The sequence below is a fragment of the Colletes gigas genome, unplaced genomic scaffold (assembly GCF_013123115.1).
Source record: "Colletes gigas isolate AHSC1104 unplaced genomic scaffold, ASM1312311v1 Colletes_gigas_Sc00150, whole genome shotgun sequence".
NCBI lineage: Eukaryota > Metazoa > Arthropoda > Insecta > Hymenoptera > Colletidae > Colletes > Colletes gigas.
In genome coordinates, this window is record NW_025106774.1 from 2,752 (window position 1) to 29,188 (window position 26,437).

Sequence of the window (26,437 nt, forward strand, 5' to 3'; positions counted from 1 at the left end):
AGTACGCCGCTATAGCTCGCGCTCCCTTCCCGCGGTATCCTTCTGCAGCATTACGCTCTCGCAGAAGGAGGCCACGGGCCTCCACTTCTCCTTGCTGCCGAGCATGGCGCGCACTACGCCCGGCAGCGAGATATCCCGCCCGATGACGCCGACCAGGACACGGCGCTCCTCCTCCTACGCAGTGCATACCTCGAGGGTATGATCCGGGGTAAGACCGAGGGTAAAGCCGCGACCATCTTCTCCAACCGGGAGGCCAGGCAGCGGAAATGCTCCTCGAAGCGTCAGTGGCTATCGAGCATGAGCCCCAGATACCTCATCTAGGGCTTCACCTGATATTAGCCTCACCCACCCGGATCAGAGGGGGTGGCGGATCCTGCCGAGGTGAATGGAACGCTGTCATCCCCATCCCCCTGATCCGGTTGACGACGCGTTGCGCCCCCTCCTCCGCAAGACACTTGGCCCTCCCCCAGTGCGCCCCGACGGCCAGCACCAGTGTGTCGTCTGCATAACACACGGCGCTGACGCCGTCGGAGAGGTCGGCTCGCAACACCGCGTCGTACGCGATGTTCCACAGGAGTGGCCCTAGGACCGACCCCTGTGGAACCCCGCAGTACACCTCCCTCCGCATATGCCCATCCCGGCCCAGATACTCGATCCACCTGCCGCGGAGATAATCCCCGATGACCGCCCCGAGACAAGAGGGGACCCGATGATATTCGAGCCCCCTCCTTATCTCCTCTTAGTGCAGGGTGTTAAAGGCGTTGACAATATCCAAGGATATTGCCAAATCCACCCCTCCCCGGGAGACTGCCGACTCCCAGAGGGCCCTGACACGACCTATCGTCGACCCCAGGCCGCAAGGAGACCTGCGGATTTCTCCGAACCGCACGTCTCCCTCGGGGCAATCACCCGCCCTCGCTAGGGCACGGGACACCTCCTACGCGGTGACCGAGTCGTCCAGCCCACAAATGCGCATCTCTGTGCGCTTCCTGGGCCGGGTGACCCGGACACCCCGCTCGCCCAGCTGCTCCTGGAGCCTCTGACAGGTCGGTCCGCCTTCTCGCCGCCCCCTGGACCGGGGATCTCCAGCAGGAGACCCGCGGTCACGGCCCTCTTCGCCCTCAAGGAAGCGATGCCAAGCCCCTCCAGGGAAATATTTTCCCTGGCGAGCTGCATCGCCCCCGCGAGTGTCAGGTTACCCCACTGCGCAACGGTCAGCACCACCGCTGCCGTTTGGGGGGGGGCTGGTCGCGCCTTCGTGGCCTTTACCTTTGCCGCGGGCGGCGAGGGCGCGCGCCGCGGCTGCGAGGCCTTCCTCGCCACCCTCCTTGCCATCCGCCCCACCACCTCGCTCCACAACACCCCTCCCCCCCTTGGGACGGTGACGTGGAGGACTTGCGCACCGGGACCGCGGTTACTCTATCCCCCTGGGGGGCCGCGACCCGAGGCCCTGGAGTGGCCGCGGTGGGCAGAGCCTTCACTCCTCCCACCTTCGCCTTCCCCGACTGTACCGCTTTTGGTCGGGAAAGCACCGCCTTCCTGCTGACCGCACTTCCGTGGAGGAACTCCTCCCGGAAGACGGCCAGCTTACTATCGATCATGTTCCCGATCCTCCTAAGAAGTGCGTCCTCTGAGGAGGATGGGGAACTATGCGCGGGCGGAGTGCGGGTGGAAGGGCCCGAAGGCACCTCCGCCGCAGCACTCCGCTTATTTTCCACCGCCGAGGATGGGAGGGAGGGCCGCGCTATTCCAGCGCTCCTCTGCCCTCTTCCTCCCCCGTCGCTCCTCCTCCAACAGGAGCTGCGGCCGGGCGTTCCGCCCGCTGAGCTCCTGCGCCGCCTCCCTGAGAGCTTCTGCCCCTTAAAGGAGCAGGCTGCGGCCACTTTCTCATAGCCCGGTCCACTCCATCGACGGCCTGCCCCGTCCGCTTCCTCTTGGAGCCTACGTGGCTCCTCGTGGAGGAGAAGGACGAGACTGACGCAGTCTCGTCGTTCTCCTCCGCCCTCCACGGGCGCCGTCACCCTAGCCCCAACACAGTCTTCGTTCTCCCCCTCCGCATAACCCGTCCCATCCCCGTTTTAGTTTCAGTTATAAATGCCATACTATTCCCACGCGTAGGTCGGAAAGAAAGGTCCACCCGCGCAGAGCCGCCTTACCCGGGTAAGCCTAATACTCCGGCGGTTCGACAGGTGCCCTCGGAGGTAGTCTCTTGGGATTGGGCCATGTCCCCCAACCATGCATCCCATCGCCGCGCACCATAGCTTAGGATTGGAGGGCGATTTTATAGAGTCGCCATACTCGTGGCCCAGGCAGTTAAGCCAAGCCCCCCGTTCCTCCTGCCGTCACGTACCATTCACAAAACCAAAAAAGGAATTTTGAGTGGGACGTTGTGACGACCAACAGGAGGCTTACGGTGTGATTAGCATCAGGTACTTCGGGGTCGCTACGCCCCGTACTGCGGCCGACGTTTGCCGGACGCAGCCCCTGGGGGGGAAGGAAATATGACCTTCGCAACCGAGGTAGAAAATAGAGTAGGCTGCAATGTCGAGGTGAATAATTGCGAAAATAAATTAGAATGGGTCTTAGATAGCGGATGTACGGATCACATTATAAATGATGATAAATATTTTGTAAGGGTTAATCAATTAAATAATCCGATAAGTGTAAAAGTTGGAGATGGTCGTACAGCAAAAGCAACTAGTGTAGGAGATATTATAACTAAGTTTGTAACAAATTATAATGAAACGGAAGTAGAATTAACAGACGTTTTTTTTTATAAAAGAGATGGGTAGGAATTTAATGAGTTTTGGAAAAGTCACAGATAAAGCCAAAATTGTTTCAATGGAAAATACTTCAAAGATTTACACGAGAGAAAATAATTTGATAGCAGTCGCGAATAAGGTGAATAATTTGTACAAGATAAATACCGTGTTTGAAAGTAAACAAAACTATGTAACCGAAAATGTAAAGAATGGTATGACGTTGAAGGAAAAATATCACAGAATGTTAGGACATATAAATTTTAAGTATTTGGACATCTTGAGTCGGAATAAGTTAGTCGAAGGACTACCGAGTAATTTAGAGAGCGAATATTTGAAGTGTGGTACATGTGTACAAAGTAAAATGACTAATACGAGTTTTGAAAATAATAGACATAGAGCAAGAAATATAGGAGAAATTATTCATGCAGATGTAAATGGGCCGCATAGTATAATTGGATTTAAGGGGGAAAAATATTTCTTAATTTTAATAGATGATTATAGTAAAGCTGCAAAGGTATACCCAATTAAAGAAAAAAGTGAAGTTTATGATTGTTTTCTAACTTATGTAAATCAATTAGAAAATTTAAGTGGATTAAGTGGAATTAAGCGATTATGATGCAATAACGGAAGAGAATTTTTAAATAAAGATATGTATAATTTTGCTAAAGAAAAGGGATTTTTTATTGAGCCGTATCCTCCGTATGTTCACGAATTGAATGGAACGGCGGAACGATACAATAGGGGTCGGTAATGGATACCGGGCGATGTTTATTATCCGATGCGAAAATAAATGATAGATTTTGACCGGAAGTAAGTAAAACCGCTGTTTATTTAAAGAATAGAACGTTGGCAAATACAATTGAGAAAAAGACTCCGTACGAAATTATGATAGGAGAAAAACCCGACATATTAGTAACTAAAAATTATATGAAAGTAGAGTTTTTGTAAGAGTCCCGGAAGTTAAAAGGAAAAGTAAGTGGGATAGAAAAACCGAGTTATGGGTATTGGTCGGTTACGAAGAAGTAGGTTATAGAGTTTTAATTAATAATAAAGTAATTATAGCTAAACATGTTGAGATTGTTGAAGAAAATGTAAATTTAGTTGGATTTAGAGATAACGAGAAAATTAATGAAAATGAGTTAAGTGAAAATGAGATTAATCAGTGTTGTAGATTTTATTTTATTGTAAGTAAATTTTATTTATGGACACGATTGTACAAAGAGTATGTATACAACTCGGCTGACGAGACGAAAGTAAAGTAGGAACCGAATAGAGCCGGAAATCGGAATCGAGTATGAACGCAAAAGGTCACGTGACACATTACATAGAGTTTGTACATATTACTCAGAGATGTCACGATTAGTATGATACAACAATCAGGAATGTAAAAACGGTATTGAGGAAAATGGAGATAACGATTCGGATGAAAAGGAAATGAATGAAAGTAATGAGCATGTGAATAATATACCAAGTGCTAGCGATAAAAATGTAACATTACCTAGAAGGTCAGAGAGGAAGGAAGGTCTTGTAAACAGGTATGGAAATCCGATAACGAATTGTATTTATGTAAATTACGTAAGCGTAGATAATCCGGAAAAGAATAATGAAGTGATAAATAGTAGCGATAGTGAGAAATGGCGAGATGCAATGAATAGAGAAATTGAATGTTTAAAGAAAAATGATACATAGAAATTAGTTGAAAAACCAGAAGATAAGAAAGTATTAGATTTAAAATTGGTCTATACAAAAAAGTCTGATGATAAATTTAAAGCTAAAATTGTAGTAAAAGGGTTTCAACAAAAGGAAATACTTGAGGATATTTATTCAGCTGTTGCAAGAACACAAACGTTAAAAATATTATTAACTTATTGCGTACAGAACGGTTTATGGATAGATCAAATGGATGTAGAAGCAGCATTCCTAAATGGAAAAAATTAAGTCCAAAGTATATGTAAAACAACCTCAAGGTTGACGTGGGAACGGCTCATTACCTTCGATTCGAGTGTGCTAACGGTGTTGATAACGTCAGTACCGTGAGAGAGTAGCGCATTGATAATCTGACAAAGATAGACGGCCGAAATTTAGACAGCGCAACGGAGCGACTAATGAGAGTACCACGGCGACGTATTCGGCTGTCAGTCGACACAGTCTAACACCGACTTCTGCCCTAGACACATCGGCTCCCGATCGTGTCCGTCCAGAACTCGAGTGCGAATCGAAAGAAGATATTCTTTTGAGCTAATCACATAGACTGCAATTTAAAAGGGTGTAACTGTAACGAGCAGATGTTCAGTCTGGTGTGGGTCCATCGATAGATCACGCACAGCTGAGAATTCGAAAAGCTCGAAAAAGCGTGGAATTTTATTCCCACTTTGCTTGACAAACGAATCGTATTCCGATTCGTACACGTGCACCCAAAACCTTCATTAATTTTAAATATTGCATAAATATTGCTGGGGGGCTCGAGAATACACCAATAAGGTGTTCGTTCGACCCTCCCTGGGCAAAATTTAACGGTCGTTTCAAGCGTATAAACGTTATCCGGTATCCGTCCACACTTCTTTGTAATTGCCATTCGGCTGAGGAGACACCGAAGGGAGGCACCTACGTGGTGTACATACCTCCAGGTGAACTCACTGTAGTCAGACGATCATCGACGTCCACTTAGAATGTATAACTTTCGGTCTTCGCCTCCTTACTTCTACAGATCCCGCCGGTGTAACGCTTAGAAGAGCACCTGTGCGGAGAGGTAACGGAGTCGTGGGTCAGGCCCCCACGTAATTCAAAGTACTGCTGCGAATCACGTCGAGTAGTGCATTCGTGCAGTGAACAACGTACTGTCGGGCTTCGCAGTGCAACTCTCGGCCAACAGGTCATCTGTTGGAACGTGTTAAGAGAAGCCGTTGCACTACAGTGCGACTCGACGCACAGACTCGGTGGGTATACTCACGGGATCTCGAATGCATTTGGAGCCTCCATTTGCACCCCCGTCCACTAGGCAATCGACAAGTTTTCGGCAAAAGAAAAGAAGTTTAATTCTTTTCTACGCCCCCAAATACAGTCCACTTAATAATTCGTAATTCGTAAATTACGAATAAGCAAATTCTCCGCTTCTGTACGTTCGAATTACGAAGCCAGGAAACGAAGCAAGAAACGAACGCGGCGAATATACGTGTAACGTGCTTACGTATGGCTAACACATAGCCGTGTTTTTCTGTTCAAAGGAATCATAGCCTACCTCAACCGGCGAGTGCGACGACCGAGGTCTCGCGGAACGGCCAACGATTAGGCGTCTAACAAATTATTAAATATTGGATTATTTTATTTTCGTTTCATTGATTTTCTTCTTTTGTTTATTTTATTTTGATAATTTTTGTAATAAACGGTCGACGATCAGCCGACGAAAAGAAAATCAATTTGGTGTCCAATTCACTTCCCCGATAAAATCCCATTCCTCTATCCGGACTTGTTCGTTAAAAGCATCAGCTTTTTAACAATCGATGACGTGTCAAGACGGTGGTGCGAAATCCATTTCCTAAAGGAACAAAGCGAAATTTTGGAAAAATTTGAAATATTTAACAACTCCATATAAAGACGCACAGGCGCACAGGCGCACAGGTAGGAAAATGAAAATTCTTAGATCCGACGACTTAGATACGGAATACAGAAACAATACCTTCGAGAAATTCTTGAGAGACGAAGGAATTGAACATCAACTGTCGGTAGAATACACCCCGGAACAGAACGACGCTGCCGAGCGTAAAAACAGGACGCTGGTAGAAATGGCACGTTGCATGATTAGTCAATCCGGGCTTCCTCCAACCTTTTGGGCTGAAGTAATTTTAACAGCAGCCTATATCAGAAATAGATGCCCATCGCGTAGCATCGATGGAAAAACGCCATACATTATTTGGCATGGAATATGTTCAAATGTACAGCATTTACGTACGTTCGGAACAAAAGTACATAACAATATTGGACAAGCGACCAAGAAAAGGAAAATTTGATTCAAGGTCAAAATATGGAATTCGAAAAGGGATACTCCACGCAGTCGAAAGCGTATAGGATTTGGGATCCTAAAAAGAAACAAGTTTTTCAAAGTCGCGACGTGCGATTCATAGAAACTCCTCGTAAAGTAGAAAATATAAATATGTAATTTTGTACAGAAAACTGACTGCAAGGAAGTAACAAAACACAAATCAAGCGATTTGGAGTTTGTGCTGTCAAATGAACATGCTCATGACCATGAATCGAACAAAGTTTTGGATGCACCGAGTTTACGTCCAGGTCGAGGACGCCCCCAACTTTTGAGAACAGGCAGAAGAAGGGCCAAACATACCGGAAGGCGACAGTGAACAAAATGTCGAAGAAAATATGCCGGAAGAAACTGAAGATGAAGATGAAGATGAAGATGAAGATCCCGAAGAGGAACCTACGTATGAGAGAGTCGAAGAGGACGGTAGAAACGAAAATGCAAGCACGATCAATCTCGACGATCCGAAAGATGCTAGAGAAGCACTCGCATCGACCGATGCTGAGGAATGGAAACAGGCCATGTTGACTGAATATGAAGCTCTATTGAAAAACAGCACATGGACTGGACAGTAGTTGATCGTCCAAGAAACGAAAAAATAATAAAATCAAAGTGGGTTCTGCGCACAAAATACAAGCCAAACGGCATGATAGAACGAAGAAAGGCTAGATTGGTAGCAAGCGTGGATTACGAAGAAACGTTCGCACCTGTCGCGAGAGCAAAATCTATAAGATTTATGATGGCGATTGCAGTTGAACTCGGACTGGAGGTACATCAGCTGGATTTCGTGAGTGCATACCTCAACAGTGATATTCAAGAGAAAATTTATATGGATATCCCAGAAGGGCTGATAGAAATTTACGCCAAACAAAGTTTGCCTAATCAAAAAGGCACTGTACGTACGACCTGAAGCAGTCAGGACGTCAATGGTATTTGAAACTAGACGAAGAAAGGCTTCGAGATTTGGGTTTGGAGCTGCTATCATGCGATCCCTGCATGTATTCACAGAAACTGGGAATGGACGTAACAATCGTCACAGTGTATGTCGACGATCTAATCGTGGCGTCTAACAATCAAAGTAAAATATTAAAACTGAAGCGAGAATTATCCAACTTTTTTTAAATGAAAGATTTGAGCAAGATACACACTACTGCCTAGGTACAGACAGAGTTTCATCAATCGAAGGACAAAAATGAAATTACAGTATACCAAACAAAGAAAGTATACCAACAAATGTATTGAAAAGATGAAGAACTGCAAAAACCCGTTACAATTTCGATTGATTCAAGTGTAAAATTATTGAAGGAAATATCGAATGAAGAAAAGAAAGAAGCCGAGCCCTTACCGTACCGTACCGTACCAGAATCTAAGTGGATCTCTGATGTACTTGACCACATTCACTCGTCGTCCAGACATTGCACGCGCCGTCAGTATGTTAAGCCAATTCAATCAAAATTATGGAGTGCAACATTGGAAGGAGGCGTAACGCGTATTGCGCTATTTAAAAGGTACTCAACATTATGGTCTATTCTATAAGAAAACAAGAGCGCCCCTCGTCGGCTACGCTGACGCCGATTGGGCTGGAAATAATAATGATAGAAAATCCTATACCGGATACACTTTTGTATTAGCTGGAGCATCAATAAGCTGGGAATCCCGTAAGCAACGGACTGTTGCAATGTCCACGACAGAAGCCGAGTACGTGGCACTCTCAGAAACCACGAAGGAGACAATTTACCTGAGAAGATTCATGAGCGAAATTTTTAGAGAACATAAAGCAGTGGTCATCTACAACGATGACCAGAGTGCGGGTTATTTAATTAAAACCCCGATGTATCATAATCGTACAAAACACATTGATATAAAACACCATTTCGTACATACGTGAAACGGCCGAGAGAGGAGAAATCAAGGTTCAGTATCGGCCAACGGAGGAAATGCCTGCAGACGCGTTAACAAAGGGTCTGTTAGCAACGAAGCATAAAAAATGCCTTGAAAATTTTCGAGTACAAGAAATAAACGAATATTTGTTCTAACGTTTCGGATGCATGTTTAAGAGGGACTGTTGGAAATGTTTCTCATTCCCATGTTGGCAAACATGCGTATGTTGGAGGTATTTATTTTTACCTCGTTAGCAGGCGTGCGCGCCGTCTTTTGTTTTATTTTAGTATAGTATTACACAGGCCAGTACCGGTATGATGTATGCGACGATACGTGCCATATGGATTAAACGTAACCTGAAATATGTATATGAGCTGTTTATTGTTTCATTTCTATAACCTCTGCTACAAGATATAAAATCAATTGTATATAAATTCTGACTTATTTATTAATATATAATTTATATATTTACATACTTGTTTTATATTTCAAACAACAAATTAATAGAAACTTAAATTTATTTTTAATTTATGAAATTGAGATTTTAAAAAATAGGTATGACGATTTTCCAATTCAAAACTACTGATTTTTGTTTTCTATTTTGGGGATATCCTGTGGACATTCAGTGGAATATATTATGATTAAGCATTTCTAATGTTAAGTGACCGTTGTTAAAAAAATTGTAAATATTAAGATTCATTTATTTTAAGTGTTTTACAGATTAGGAATACTGTAAAATGGCAAATACTCCCCCGAATATCGAATATCGAATATATCTATGTATTAATCATGTTGTACTTTGAAAAAGTATTATAAAGTATTATAAGTATTATAAATATTTCAAATTTTTGATTTGAAAAATAGATGTGTCCTTGTTTCTAATAAAAAAAATTTTTAATTTTTCAGAACACTAATCTAATTTTGATAAAATTGAGTTTGTAACTTTTATAGATTTGCAGAGAACAATTTGTTGCTCTCCATACTGAACCGATCCTCGAGGATTTGGCAAAGTTATTCGTTCAACATTACAGACCAATTTACACGTAAGCAATATTTACGGAATTATTTGAATTGTTTTAATTGGTTTTATAAAAGATTAATGATTTTTAATTTTTATTATTTTAGTTTTACAATGCTTTTTATCGTATTCTATGTTATGATATGTATAATATTGTTGCGACGGACTGAAGATGCATCGTTGCGGCAACGTGAAACTGCTCCTTCGAACGAGCGGAAGCGAGAGCCAGTTCCTTTCCGGTTGCCAGAGGAACCGGCAACGATTCGAAAGAGGAAGAACGACGAGAGACCTCGTAGAGTAAAGACGTGTTGACAAAGCTCTGTTAATAAAGTTTCCTATTCATCAGTTCTTAGTTTCTAGTGTTGTGTTTAGTTATTGTGTTTTAATGAGTTCAACAAGAAATCCTCGTCCCGGCGCAACAGTGGTGTCAGAAGTGGGATAGAGACTCGTTCTGCTGCCGGGGCGGAGGCTCTGTCGTCGCTGGAGTCGCTTCTGGAGGGGTTGCAGCGGAATATCGCCACTCAGTTCCAGGAGCAACAGCGAATGTTCGTGGAGGAACTCGAGCGAGCTGAGGAGCGGCGTACGACGGAGAGGGTTGCCGCTTCGGCCAGGGATGCCGCGGTCGAGGAGAGGATTGGAGCCGTGGAGGGCCAGTATCAGGTCCTGTCCTCGAATGTCGCGCGTATTCTCGATCGGCTTTCGGGAGCTCCGGTCCGCGAAAGGGAGCGCGAGCCTGTATCTTCTATCGGGCTCGCGGGCCTTTCGGTTTCGCAGCCAGTCCCTCAGAGTGTGGAGAGGGGGAATCAGAGTGTTTCCGATTTGGGCTACACTATGAAGCCCTCCATGTATGATGGGAAATCTTGTTGGGAGGAATATAAAATTCAATTTGAAACGGTCGCTGAGGCAAACCGTTGGGATGGACCAAGGAAGGCTTTGGCCTTGGTCTCATCGTTGGAGGGGCCGGCTCGAAGCATTTTGACGACTCTCCCCGTTGAGAAACGTTTTAGTTATGACGCGTTGATTTCGGCCTTGGAATTCCGTTTTGGAATGAGAAATTTGGCTAATCTAAACTATGTAATGTTTCAAAATTACAAACAACGGAGAGGGGAGTCCATCTCCGATTTGGCGGCGGAAATTGAGAGGTTAGCGCAGGCCGCGTTTGGGGATTGCCCAGTCGAAGTTAGGGACAAGCTCGCGGCCTCTCAGTTCATTGCCGCGCTAGCCAATGAGGAGATGAAGCGGACGTTGCGACTCGGCGGTTTCGTCTCATTACGAGCCGCAGTTGTGAGAGCTCTAGAGATCGAAGCCGTCGAGGCGGTGTCGACGCCGTTTATTAGACCCGAACGGTATCTCAAGCCTTTTCCTTTTTCGGAGGGGGAGTCCCGTAAAAGAAGATTCGGAGAAGGAAGACCAGCGGAGAAGGAGGGTGGTAGCAGGAGGTCTGTGGAGTGTTGGTGCTGCCAGGAGTCAGGACATATGCAGCGAGACTGCCCCAAGAGGAGCGTGAAGAAGGGAAACCTGAAGAAGTCGGCGTAGAGGGGGAGACTCCGGCTTCGTTTTCTTTTACCCCCGCCGTGAGGAAGGCAAATTTGTCTGAAGATTCTGTTAGCGTCGAGGGAATCGTCGAGGGAAGGAGGTGCCATTTCGTCATCGACACGGGCTCATGCGTGAACTTGATGAAGTTTCATAAGAATGACAAAACTTGCGCGGCGGGAGTACAAGAAAACGTTAACATTTGCTCAGTTTCCGGTGAGAAGTTACCAATTCTCGGAAAGCGACGTTTTCCTATATCTATTGGGAGCCTTGAAACTGAGGAGGATTTCCTTTTAATCGACATGGTTGAAGAGTGCATATTGGGAACGAACTTCCTCCTTAAACATTCCTGCCAATTGGATTTCATTTTGCAAAAAGTACGGATCAGAGGACATCAAGATATGGATTTGAAGAGGAATCATCTTGAAGACCGAGTTCTGCCGCTTGCGGAAGCGAAGAGTGAAGCTTCTACTCCGGGATTTCTTCAAGATCTGTACGGACGTTGCTCGCTTGATCTTTCCGAACGGCAGAAGACTGCATTCCGAGGATTGTTGAGTGAGTTTCAAGACGTTTTCACCAGGGATCCCGATCAAGTGGGAAGTTGTGATGTCGTCCAGCACAGAATTGATACCGGGGATAATCGCCCGATCAAACAACCACGTCGTCTGCCCCTGCATCGCCGTGGAGAAGTCGAAGAACTACTGGCAAAAATGAAAAGGCAGGGAGTCATTGAGAAATCGAGAATTCCGTGGTCTTCGCCAATTGTACTTGTGAAGAAGAAGGATGGAAGTACCCGATTCTGTGTGGACTATCGTCGTCTTAACGACGTATCAAGGAAAGACTCCTATCCGCTTCCCAGGATTGAGGACACGTTGGATGCCCTGGCTGGTGCAACATGGTTTTCGACAATAGATTTGCAAAGCGGTTACTGGCAAATTGCAGTAGAAGACTGCATTTTGTGTTGGTACCGGACTTTGGCAATTCAAGGTAATGCCGTTTGGACTCTGCAATGCTCCTGCTATCTTCGAACGTCTTATGGATACAGTTTTGGCGGATTTGAATTAGAAAATCTGTCTGGTATACCTGGACGATGTAATAATTTTTGGAAGGAGTTTTGAAGAGGAGATTGGAAATTTGAGAAGAGTTTTCACCTGCCTGCGCAAGGCGAGATTGGTCATGAGCCCGAAGAAATGTAATTTCTTTTGCCGAGAGGTTAAATACCTCGGTCACTTGGTCTCCGAGCGGGGCGTCAGAACGGACCCCGAAAAGATAGCGGCGGTACGAGACTGGCCACTTCCCAAGAATCAGACGGAGCTGCGAAGTTTCCTGGGACTTTGCACTTACTACAGGAAATTCGTTCAAAACTTTTCAGCATTTGCAAAGCCCTTGTATCGCTTGACGGAGAGTAAAGTTCCTTTTCAATGGACAGAAGAATGCCAGGGGGTTTTCGAAGACTTGAAGACGCATCTTGCGAAGTCCCCTGTTTTGGCTTACCCCTTACCTAACGCGGATTTCATCCTGGACACTGACGCTTCAAACAATGCAATTGGAGCAGTCCTTTCTCAGTTTCAGGATGGCCAGGAGAAGGTGATTGCGTATTTCTCGAAGGTGCTGGGAAAGGCGGAAAGAAATTATTGCGTGACAAGGAGGGAGCTGTTAGCTATCGTGAAATCCATAGAGCATTTCCACCATTACCTCTATGGCCGGAAGTTCTTGGTGAGGACGGATCATGCTTCTTTGAGGTGGCTCCTCTCTTTTAAGAATCCTGAGGGACAGACTGCAAGATGGATAGAGCGTCTTTAACAGTACGACTTCGAGATTAAACACCGTGAGGGAAAGAGCCACGGGAATGCAGACAGCCTTTCTAGAAGACCATGTGAAGTTTTCAATTGCAAGCGCCGTTTTCGTCTGGAGCAAGGTCGCGAAGAGGAGCATCTTGTCTTCAGAACCATCTGTGTATCTGCGAAGACGGAAGATTGGATTAAGGCCCAGGAAGAGGATGAGGATCTGCAATTTATTCGGCAGTCGAAGATTGAAGAGAATAAACCCACTTGGCAAGAGATTTCAGCACTTTCCCCTGAAGCGAAGTACTTCTGGAAGACCTGGGATTCATTGGCGGTACATCATGGCTTATTGTTCCGGAGGTGGGAATCTGCTGGCGGAGAGGAGGCCAGTCGGCCATTGGTGGTACCGAAGAGTAAGATTACCGAAGCCCTCCAGGAATGCCATGATACGCCTTCTGGAGGTCACTTCGGGGTGAGGAAAACTTTGGCGAAAATTCGACAACGCTTCTTTTGGCCGAACCATCGAAGGGATGTGGAGGATTGGTGTCGCCGGTGCCATAGCTGTTCCGCGAGGAAAGGACCTGCGGAGAAGGGAAGAGGAACCATGAAGGTTTATAACGTAGGAGCACCTTTTGAGAGGATAGCGCTCGACGTTGTTGGTCCCCTGCCGAGGTCTTCCGCTGGGAACAGATTTGCGCTGGTTGTGATGGATTATTTTTCGAAGTGGCCAGAGGTGATTCCACTTCCTAACCAGCGAGCGACAACAATTTCCACAGCGTTGTTGAAGGAAGTGATAAGCCGACACGGAGTTCCGCTCGAGCTGCACTCCGATCAGGATCGGAGTTTTGAGTCAAGCATCTTCAAGGAGCTAATGAAGATACTTGGAATCAAGAAGACGAGGACAACTCCATTACACCCTCAGTCGGACGGGCTCGTAGAGCGAATGATAAGAACCTTGTTGCGATATCTGTCTCAGTTTGTTGCAGAACACCAAAAGAACGTTCTTGCTGGCTTATCGTTCTTCGCAACATGAAGTGACACAGAATACGCCGTCGATGGTCCTCACGGGACGGGGGCTGCGCCTTCCTCTGGATCTTCTAAGGGGAGCTGTTTCTTCTAAGGGGAAAGAAGAAGATGGTTACATCGAGAGAACCAGAAAAAGAATAGAAGAAATTCATAAATTCGTTCGACAGCGGATGCGAATTTGTTCGGAGAGAACGAAGTCGTGGTATGATTCGTTCTCGAGATCAATTTCCTTTGTTCCTGGGGAGAAGGTGTGGTTGTATAATCCTCGAAGAACGAAGGGAAGATGCCCGAAGCTCCAGTACGACTGGGAGGGACCCTACGAGGTGAAAAATCGCCTTAATGAGTTGATTTATCGAATAGCTCGTTCACCGAAGTCCAAACCGAGGGTCGTACATGTGAATCGACTCGCTCGGTACGATTCACGGGAGGTTTCCTGCAAGGATACAGGGAGATGAGGATCGAGGAGGATGGCCGACATCTTCGCCCAAGAAGAGGACGTTTCGTCGCAGAAGGCTAGGGTGGGGGTTACTTGCTGGCGGCGGACAGCCTCTCTTCTTTGCGTGACGCAAACGGTCGTGGAAGCGTAATCCTCACCGGGAGGGTTACCCCACAGCCGGGGCTCCATCCGGATGGCGGCCCGCCAGCACTCTCCTCCGACCACCACGTCGGTGGTCAGGAGATTGGCAGGCCGCCCCTGGGGGTTGCAGGTGCTCGGTGCAAGGGGCCCGAGCACCGAAGGCAGCCCCGGGGCTGCGGGCGTCGGGTGACCTGGCGTCCGTGGCGGAGAAATCAGGGGGGGAAGGACATGTCGTCCTTCCCCCCGGGATGAGCCTCGACAGGCAAGGCAAGGCGGGGGACTCTGTGATGTCTCACTAGAGTTCCCGGTCCCTCGCCGCAGCGCCGGAGGACGGTCACCGTGGGGTTTTAGCCGGTAAGAGTCCGGCACTACCCCGAGGCCCCCCCTACTTAGGCCTCGGGGTGTCCACGAGGATTTCCCCACGTACAAAAGGGGGCTCCATCCGGATGGAGTTCTGGTGGCCGGACTGCAAAGTCGTAGTATGTTCCGGACAACCATTTCATCGAGGAAATTCTCCTTGATGATTGGGGAACATCTCTAGGGGGGCTGTTCTTGCTCAAGGTTTTTGAGTGGTTTTCCTTGAGACGGAGGACGAATGTCAAGGCGCTAACTGTCTGGTAAAGGCCACTCAGGTAAACGTTCGATCTATTCGTTTATTTACTTTACAGACACAGGTGTTTTAAACTCGAGGCAGATTTGGAGGTTGGAGGCTCACACTGAAGTTGCCTGTCCGAGCTGAATCTGCCGCGGTCGGGACGTCCGCGTATTGAAGAGGGGGAGCAGTGTTGCGACGGACTGAAGATGCATCGTTGCGGCAACGTGAAGACTGTTCCGCAACGATGTGAAACTGCTCCTTCGAACGAGCGGAAGCGAGAGCCCGTTCCTTCCGGTTGCCAGAGGAACCGGCAACGATTCAAAGAGGAGAACGACGAGAGACCTCGTAGAGTAAAGACGTGTTGACAAAGCTCTGTTAATAAAGTTTCCTATTTATCAGTTCTTAGTTTCTAGTGTTGTGTTTAGTTATTGTGTTTTAATGAGTTCAACAAGAAACGCCTCGCTCCGGCGCAACAATATAATTTAGAATCGTCGAATCTTTTATTAAAACTGTTATTTCAGAATAAAAAAATCGATTTTTAATTAATAACGTTATTTCTAAATATTAAAATTTAAATTGGTACAGTAAAAATATTAATCTAAAGTTAAAGTGCGATCTAAAGCTGGAACCAATTTAGATCGCAATAATGAATATACATTAATAATTATGGTTTTGATAATTGTTCTAGCTCCTTTTATGCAAAAAATAATTATTTAATTAGTATGAAAATTAATAATGTTGTACTTTGTATTTATTAGAAGCATAATTAAAATCTTTTTCGATAGTTCGATTTGACTTTGGTGGCCTTAATTTCTTTTGTTCTCTACTGTAAATTTGTTCCGTTTCATTAACGAGACTGTCTAATCTTGCGATACCTAGGTTAGAAACATGTTTTTTATTCAGAGCAATTACTACATTTCTGTGTTGGCTTTATAAAACCTTGGATAGAAAAGAGATTTATTTGAGATTTGGAAATGTAATTTTTGATTGAAGTATGATTGTGATTATACATATAAATACGTGTACAGTTACAGGTAAACGAAACAGGAACATTGACAACACACAAACAGAAAACTGAAGAATTTTAATAAGGAGAAGAATACTGGTGATGGGAAAGAAGAGTAGCACAGACGGAAGTAGATGAAATTATGGTTAAATTGGGAAATGTAAGTACGATAAGAATATGTTGGTATTTTAAATACAAAAAGTGTTAATGCAAAGCATTAGAAAGTTAGAAAGAGTTGGGAGAAATATTTATTTGTTTATCAAATCTTTGTCAATATTATTAACTGTTTTGTATTAATTAATTATACGTAGACTAATTTTGCAATTGCTACGAATAGTTTGAAATTTCGATGGATGGATAACCTTTACACAACTGAATTATTGCACAGGAACAGAGCACCAGAAGAAGAAAAGAAGAAATCGCACCAAACTGTGAATAAGTATATGACAGAACAGTATGTCCGTCCAGACCCTATTAGTGTACATGCAAGTGTATTTGAGCTGTGGACTGTTGAAGAGAGCAAACAAGATGTTGATGCTATACAGAAAACACATGCAAGGCAGATTACAATATTGTGACAAATACATCGAGCTTTATAACGTCGTTTTGGAAGCTTACGCCTCCAAAGGGAACTTGGTTAAAGTAATGGAACTCTAGAAAGTGATAAAGATGGATTCCGTCAAGCCAACGCCACAAACTTACGTTTCTACGTATATTGGATGCATTGGGAAGAATAAAAATGGGGGAAAAACAAATAGGTAATTCTCATTGTTGAAAATAATATTATGTTTAAAAATGAAAATAAACAAGTTCATTTTTTCTTTTACACAGCTCTGTTGAATCTATTGAGACGAGAAATGTTTAATAATAATATATCATTGAATCAGATATTTAGCAATTCGTATTTCAAGCACGACCTAAGAAAGACGATTCTGGAATTAATTAGACAAATTTTGCCAAACTTTAAACTACCACCTGATGCAGAGTTGAATGTGCAATATTCGCATAATCTTTTGAATGAAAAACTATTATGAAGAATAATTATCAAAGTCCAGTGAAGGGAGGGGATCATTACGATGGAGGAGTTGAAAGATTGTTTGAAAGAGCAAATGCAAAATGAAGCGGAAACTGAAGTGCAAGTTGAAAGCATCGTCGAACATTGGCCTCGTCCTGCCGCTGGCCTCGTCCTGCCGCTATGAGACAAGGTGATTACCGGGGGGACCGTTTGTCCCCCTGTGGGTGGGCGCAAAGCGCAGGCACGGGGAGGATACCGGAAGTATGCTTCGAGCGATTCCCGGTATCCTCCCAAATCGTGCGGAAGGGTCACCGTGGGGTTTTTAGTGGGTAGGTCCCGCGCCCGTTATAATGGGCGCGGGGAATCCCACACACCCCTCCCGCCTCTCCCCAAAGAGGTGGGAGGGAGTAGTTCGAAGATTTTCCCCACGAAAATCGTCGAACATTGTGAAAAAACCCTTCTGTTTCTAGATATGTACGGTACCGCTAAATTCTTTCAAACGTTTATAGAATAAGTATCGATACTTCGTATTTGTAATTTCTGAAGTCTTTTCGATTGAGATAATAATTTGAATTTGTTCAAACATATATACATAGAATAAGTAAAACTTTTCTTCTTAGTTAATATTTGCAAGTTCGATTGGATAATTGGAGTTTATTTAAACATGTATCAAATTAATGTATTAATTAATTAATTAATTTGTATTGTAGTTTTTAAAAATATTCTTTTTAGTTCAAATTCACGAGTTGGATTGACTAATTGGAGTTTGTGTTCTAAATTAGAGGCAGAAAGTGATCGGAATGGAAAATTATTGGAAAGAGACAGCGTTGACTGTTTTTGAACGGAATTTGAAGTGTTTGAAAGAAAAAGAATGCCAATTCCATAATACTTTGATGGTTTTGCACCCATTTTTGGAAGTTTTGGATACTAAACACTATACGTATACATGCTATCATGAGAGAAATTAGGCACATTGCACAGGGTTCTGAGAGTTATAGCACGCCTCTCTAAAGTTATTGTACATCAATTTGGGAAACTACATATATTCATAAAAAGTACGAGGTATGTATTTTTATATTTTTTAGATTTTTTTATGTAAAAGTAATCATTTGCTTCAAAATATTCAATTTCAAAAATATTTTTTAATAAATTTAAGAAGGAATATTATATGCATAGAAACCAAATTCTAGTGGGCTGTGTAAAAAAATTGCACTCTTATTCGATTTACAATTGTACATCAAATATTGTAAAGTAATATAAAAAAAAATTTGGAAGCCAAAATTTTGAATTGTATTTCGCAATTGTTTCACATTTATAAATATGTTTGGAAACTGTTCTATTTGAAATTAATTTACAAAAAATCAATTCTTCATCTATAATTTGTGCGTATTGTTTAATTACTATTTTTCACAATTATGACTTCTAGATACAAGTAAAAGAACAGACTGGAGTATTGGACAAAATAGCAAGTGTCTACCAAAAGTACCTAGAATATGGTATTTACATCCGGAATGCTTTTCAAAATTAAAAAATCTCAATAATCGTACCGTGTGGAAGCACTTGGAACTTGAGGAAGAGAAACACGGAACATCTATGTATGAACACCGCCAGTATAAATTATTGGAAGTCATTAGAAGTGATAACGGATGTTGGAAAATTTTTGTACAATATTATTTTGAACGATATAATACTTAAACCCGATATGTTTTGAAAGGCCAAGACGTTAAAGGATCGATTCCTGCTTTTTATACGCTATTCAGAAACAAAGGAAACTATTTAATGGAACAGGTTTGTAAATTAAGAAATGTTATTTTAAAAATTATTCTTTTGGATCGACTAATGGTACGTGAGTGAGACATGTTTTTTATAATTTAGAACATTAATTACTGATTAAACCCCATCCTTTTGTGTCGAAATTGTACAAAGAGGCGCAAATTGAACCCCTGACGTTCAATTCAATTCAATTTTTCTGCCTTCTCGTTGCCCGTCGCGCCCTTGAATTTCGATTCACTGTGGAGGATTTCTTTTGACAAGAACGGATGTTGTACGAATTACAGAGCAAACAGTGAGCTTATATTTTTAATTAAGCTAGGTTCGAGGAAAACGGTAGGTACAGTTTGGAAAATTTTTTAATAATAGTTTGGGTAGTATTAGTAGTAGTATTAATAGTTTGGATAGTGGATTTTATAGAGGAAAATAATTTTTATGGTAGAATTTGAAAGGTAGAACAATTTATATGAAGCCAAATAACACTTAAGATTGTAATATTAGGCGAAAAAAATGTTTAATTTACAGAATGTTTCTTGGTACAAGCTTCAAAAGACACCATTTATACACAGTTATATCCAATATTCGACTCGTTAAATCAGCTCAGTTCAATTCCTTAGGTTATTAATTCCGCTATACTTGACATAGTCATGAAAGTAATAATCATTTATTTTTCGATTATTAATAATACATTGAAAAGTAAAAAAAATTATATAGTAAACGATGTGTTTTTTCTATCGTTTAGATATTCCAGGATGGTGGAATTATGTGTTCCACAATCGGTTTCCAAGTTAAGTCCTCCACCAACTACTATTAGCAAAGATGCAACTCCAGAAGAGAAACGAAGCACAGCGATAGCAATGGCCAAATATGTATAGGCAAAAGAGGTACGAAACGTATTCGCTGTGGTGTGATTCGCTCTACAGGCTTTCGTTAGCCAATCATATGTGAGTTTCTAATTTATTTATAGAGAAATCACTAAATTGGGATGTTTTTAAATTTAATTTTGGGTCATTGTGAAACCATAAAAGTTTATTTGAATCGCAATTTTCTATATTTATTGTTTTGTTGTTGTTGTTGTTGTTGTTGTTTCAAGTTGAGAGACAAGGTATTCTGAAAGTAAGTTATTATAGAAGTTCAAATTATTTTTCTAGGAATAGTGTTTCTTTTCTCCCATTTTATACAACCTTTTTAAGTAAGTTGTAATTAGGAAATTTCTAAAGTCGAGAAAATTGTCTGGCTGGTGATATTATAAGTATGATATTATTAAAATATTGAAATTGAAATATCTTCGAAACCGTTGACGATATTAAACAGTGTTTCGGTTAAAAATTGAATGGTTTCAGGCAATACATAACTAGATGCGAGTAACTTTTTTCTAAATAGACGTGTAGAGTACATATAAAAGTCAACTTTGTTCTCCCAAATGGAATTATACATATGTTTTTCTTAATACATCATTAGGTACAATTCTGAACCATTTATGGGAAAAAATCATGTTAAAAATCGTATAAGTTTTCAAGTTACAAACTTTCCAGTTCTCTACTTGTTCCGTTTCTTTATTAAACCCTATTCAAACCCAATTTAAGTTCTACCTAATCCCCAAACTTTTCTGATCAACTCTAGTCCAATACTTCTCTTTTTCTAACCATTGTCACGGGACTTCCGGTCGGAAGACCGTGTGATAGGTTTTGCCGACTCAGTCGGTACGCCGGGTGATCGCTCCTAAAGGCTGGGGGTATAACTGGCCCTGCGCTAGTTTCGCTCGCTGGTTTCTGGCCCGCTGGCCCGCAAGGGGAAGGCGGAAATCGGGAGGAGGAGGAGTTGGCGGTGCCGATACAGAGGTTGAGAGGTTGCGAACGCACTCCCCTCTTCCCCGGCGGGTGAACCTTGCGAACGCACTCTGGTTCCTACCGGCGCACAGTGGTCCCAAATCGTGAAATCGTGGCCAAAACCCCAAAAAATAATTTTTCGGTATGGAGGTTTTACCTGTTGGAATCGGCAGTTTAAGGATGTCTCTTTGGGGTAGGGAAAATGAAATGAGTCATATTTTTATACCTGGATGGCAATTGCGATCCAAACTTCGGCTTCGTTGGTCAGTCGTTTGTCGAGAGCGTAAGCGTCAATTCGTACCACAGAGTGAAAAGTGCATAAGTTTTTTTAGAAGACATCAATTTCAATTCTGCAAAATGGATGCTGTTCCTGGAAGTAAGTAGAACATTTCTGAGTACTAACATATTAAAAATTGTTATCCATTAATTTTTTAAACCGGTACATTCATTACTGAAAATAAAATGTAAAATTTCATGCATGCATCGCAAACAAGTAGGCAAAAAGTTGCTCATCCTTCAAGATCCCGCTGCCATTTTTTTTCAGGCTTGTATGTGATACTTTCACCTTGCAGAATTTGCAAGACTTAGCTGCAAGTTTTTGCAAGTTACGTCGTACCACCCTATTTTATAATGGAGGGTGACCGCGTCACGCGGTTTTTTCTTGGAAACTGTGGCAGATACAACAAATTTTTTAAAATAAATAATGTATAATTTTGGGTGGACTTATTATTAGATTTAATAAATTTTGAAATTAATGTATAAATAATTTTTCATTATTAAATATTGTATATTTTTCAATGAACCAGTTGATCTACTTCATTATTGACTATAAATCTGCATTAAACTATTTACATGAAAAATTATTTATTTCGAAAATAGTTAATCAAATTTGAGAATTCCAAACTAAAACATTTTTTCGCATTTGCCATGTAAAAGCACTAAGAATCAAATAATATGAAGGCACTGCTGTAAGCTGTAAATTGTGCCTTATACCTGCCTTACTTTATGACAGACATAAAACATTTGTGCGGTATTGCCTTTCGTTTTCATTTAGATTTTTTACTTATACAGGGTATTCGGCCACAACTGGGAAAAATTTTAATGGGAGATTCTAGAGGCCAAAATAAGACGAAAATCAAGAATATCAATTTCTTCATTGAAGCTTCATTAAAAAGTTATTAAAAAATTAAATTAAAAAATTTCAAATCATTCTGAAAAAATTATTTTTGGTTGCGGGGCTCAATTATAATCATTTTTGGTGAATACACATACCTCCGAAATCCGACGTGTTTTCGAGAAAAAAATTCTTTACCGAAAATATACTGTGTGGCCGGAAATGTTTCTATAACTTTTTAACGAAACCTCAATCAACAAATTAGTATTCTTGATTTTTGTCTTATTTTGGCCTCTAGAATCTCCCATTAAAATTTTTGACCAGGGATGGCCGAACACCCTATATAGCAAACCAATAGAGAGCAAGCAAAAAATAGCCTACGATGAATAATCTTAAAGCTTTTGCTTTAATTCTTGAACAGTGTGTTTTAAATATATTGTAATTTTATTTATTTACAGCATCTTCCGATAGTGAAATATATTTTACCAGAAAAGAAATTTATTTCATGGTAAAAGGCCATTTAAATCACTCATCGAGGGCTATTCTTCAGCATTTAGAGCATACTGAGAGAAAGGGCGAAAAGAGTGTAACAAGTGTAACAAGTGTAACAAGTGTAATAAAATACCGATTTATCAAACCACCGCCGCTTAAAGAAAAAAAATCCTATAGTATGTATTATTGTATGTGCTTTGTAAGCATTAATCTTTGCAATGTATCTGTGAATTCTATTTACCTTCAGCAGTATTTTACATTTTGCCGAATCGAAATTGATGCACTACGAACTAAGTTACAGGTTTTTTTAATGAAGTCTTTCTTCCCTGGGTTTGCGAGCTAGGTATTGCTGAAACGAAAGTCAATTTTCTATCGACATACCAATGCAGGTAGATGTGCTCGGCCCTCTACCCTTTGTAATTAAACGTATAAACTATCAGTAATAAAATTCGATACTCTTTTGGCCAACTTTACGGGATTTGGGACCACTGTGAAAAAGCGTTAAATTTATTAGTTCAACCGGCAATGTTAATAACAGAATCCAGCACAGAAAGCGACATATCTGATAATGAATATGATTCCGATGATTCTGCTTGAAACTTAGCAGTATATATGTAATTGGCGTAAGATGTATTGGAGTCATTTCATTTAATAAATGCAATTGATTATTTATTTGTAATTTTTCCTTTAATTCGTAATCAGCAACCTCGATAGTAACTATGTATCAAATTTCAGGTGATTCCGACATTTCTTTCGCATATGTGTGAGCTATATCAGAGCCGCCATTTTTTTGGAAATTATGACTTTTGATTCGTAATCAGCAACCTCGATAGTAACTATGTATCAAATTTCAGGTGATTCCGACATTTCTTTCGCATATGTGTGAGCTATATCGGAGCCGCCATTTTGTATTTTTTAATTATGACTTTTGATTCTTAATCAGCGACCTCGATAACCCCTACCTACAAATTTTTAGCTAAATTGAAGAACTCCTTCAGATTTTGGCCAACTTTTCGGCATTTGGGACCACTGTGCGGCGCACAGTGGGGTATTTGCACCGAAAAGCCGGAAAAAAGTCATTTTTTAAAACTTAGTGTAAACCACATTATTTTTGTTGTATAAGATAGTGAAATACGGATAGAATACCGTACCATAACTGCTTTGTTCATTTATGCATTCATAAAAGAGTGTACTTAGTTAGAAATCAGAAAATTTTATGGTAACAGTTTATTTCTTTTCTATTTGCTGAAGTATCATTTACTTACTAAAGATTTTCTAGTATTTGAAATAACTTTATCTGATTTTTCACTTTTCTTATATTTTGAGAAAAGTATATGCTACACTTTAATACAGTTGTGATTCCTTCTCCATATATTTTTTAATAGTTATTAATATTTTATGATATTCAATAGATCAATAATTATTTTTCTAATTCCAAGACTTTATTAATCATTTTGTTATGATTCAGGGTGAGTCCCGGTACTCTTTCTTGTGTCATTTTATTCCGTGAAGGTTTGTGATTAAGGATCAATAAAGGTTTATTCCAGATTCGTCCAGATTTCGATTTTATAGACAATTTAGATAGAAGTGAACTCCTTTTCTTTCTGCCTCGCGTCAATTGTTGCAGCCGCGGACGCGGCCGGGTTCCCTTAAGGTATAATATTCGACTCTTCTGTTTCTGTTAAATGTTTATAAAGAACAAAATGAAGCTACGCAATAATCAGTGGAAGAAGGTTTTTGTTTTATGCCTTCAGTCGGTTCTAGCAGTGTCTTCTGAGACAACACATTCGACAAACGATTCAAAGCATTTATAACTACGTATTACTGTTTTCCGTTTTTATCATATTTAAGTTTAATTTAATATAGTTTTAGCAGTGTAGTATATTCATATTTAATTATACAGTTTAGCGTGTTGTATAGTGTATTATATAGTTGTTTGTGTAATAGTAATATTAAGTGTATGAAATGAAATTTCATTAATTGAAAAATGTTATTTATATATTTTCTTATTAAAATGTTATTTCTATATATACATTCTGCATTACAATTATATTCTACCTCATTTGAAAATGGTTTCCATGTAAAAGTAATTTTTTCCAACTTTCCGGTGTAAATACCCCACTGTGCGGCGGTTGGATGCCCTTAGCTCGTGATCGAGACCACGAGCGGGGTCTCGGTGGATGAACAAAGGCTATAAGGTGCCAAGGGGTTGCGAACATACTCCCACTTGAGCACGCTTCGTTGGAGGAATTAAGAGCGGATGGTCCAAAAGTAGGAGAAATTGAGTCAGAACGGGGGTGCCGACGAAAGCCTCGGTTGCGGTTGTTTTATTCGGTAACACACAGGCTCTGCACAAAAATGGCTACCCGATCGCTCCGGACATTCTGTCTTCTGGAGCGTTGGGGCCCGGTATTTATCGGTATGCCCTGGTATCATCGCTTGCGTCGCGGTGTCGCCTAGCGGCGGTGATGGTACTACTGGGCGCGGCGCGGCGCGACGGATTGCGGCTTCCAAGGGCCATAACGGGAGGATTCGTTGCACCATAATCATCCAAAATAAAAATTTCACCTAAAATTCTAACCATTTACAATTCTACCAGGGTAAAATGTGGTGGACCGAATCAGAAGAGCCCTGGCAAACCTTGGCAACATGCATGGAGATATCAAATGCCCTAAAATCACCAAACGTCGAGGAATTCAAGGAAGCAAATTGTCAGTGCATCATGGATGGAAGTTGTATATGGTTTGCAACACTATGCAGCTTTGGGTAGAGACCAAATAGGTGCAGAAAGCGTTAATCTGTATCCATTCGAGACTCCAAACGACGTTTACTCAGCAGTGGCTGCAATAGTAAGCTACAAACAAACTAAAAATCAAACAAAAACAAATTCTTCTCAACACAAAGCTCTTAAACCGATATTTAGGTTAAGAAAGAACGAGTGAAGGATGCTGAAAATTTGAAATGAAAATTGCTGAAATTGCTTTTTTAGAAAAATTTGTTAGAAGAAAGGTAATTAAAGAAACCGTGATGACGACAACGGTATATATCGGTTTATGGAGTAAAAAAATATGGCGCTAAATTTCAAATTGCTAAACAGTTGATGAAAGGTGAACGTTTAATTTTTCAATTTTGTAAATGTGTATTATATTGAAAATAATTAAAACTTTCCATTTGTATAACTTAATTGTTTTCAACGATAAAAAAAGCAGATGAAATTGTCGAGAAGGTGGGTGCACCCTTCTAGATTTTTATGAAATTAAAATACGCCTGTCGCTCAATTTACGTGAGGTATCCGTTCCACACAGTGGATTTGTTTCATGTGAATGAAAATTGCTTAAGGGGTTGGACACGGCATGTGACCTCGCCGATTCGGCAGGTCGGCATTACAGCAGATATTCTCTGCACAGAGATGGTAATACCATTAGATACGCTGCTGCCTAAGGAAATCGGAGGGAGGTGCTTGCTATTGCCATATCATTCCGAATGTGTAAAGAAATGCTTAATTATTGTAAGTAGTATAGCTATGGGGATTCTAACCCATGGGGCAATGAGGGGAGCGTGGGGCGAGGGGAAGTGAGGGCGCGCGGGGGAGTGCGGCGCGGAGAACTCTGGGCGCGGGGCCTGTGGGGAGTGGAAGAGTGGTTGCGCGCACACGAGCCGCGGAGTGGGGGATGTCAGGGGATTAGTCCAGGCCGAGCCGCCGCGGAGACCTCTCCAGACCTGGCCCGCCGTCGGAAATTTTTTAAGAGGGGGGGAATGATCCCCGAAAACTTTTCATACCGAACCGAGGGAGGGGATGACCCCCGAAAATTTTTTTCTACACCCACAGGCATTTTTTTATTGTCTTTTCGGCGTTCTCGGTACGTTTGATGAGATCTAAAAAAAAAGAATTACATAATGTTCTCCTAAGAAAATATTTACAGCTAGCGAAAAAAAAACAACACATCATTCGGCTCGTAAATCTATTCTTTCTATTTATTATTCTAGTACTCGTATAAATTC

General features: G+C 41.9%; 1 protein-coding gene and 1 pseudogene across 1 annotated transcript; both read left to right on the forward strand.

The window, feature by feature from the left end:
- Nucleotides 1-6,388: 6,388 nt before the first annotated feature.
- LOC122404282 (death domain-associated protein 6-like) lies at nucleotides 6,389-7,370 on the forward strand. The gene is made up of 2 exons (XM_043408220.1): nucleotides 6,389-6,598; nucleotides 7,080-7,370. Exons 1-2 carry the CDS (start codon nucleotides 6,389-6,391, stop codon nucleotides 7,368-7,370), a joined length of 501 nt encoding a protein of 166 aa, XP_043264155.1.
- A 9,301-nt stretch (nucleotides 7,371-16,671) lies between these two features.
- LOC122404283 lies at nucleotides 16,672-26,012 on the forward strand (annotated as a pseudogene).
- The last annotated feature ends 425 nt before the right edge of the window (nucleotides 26,013-26,437 follow it).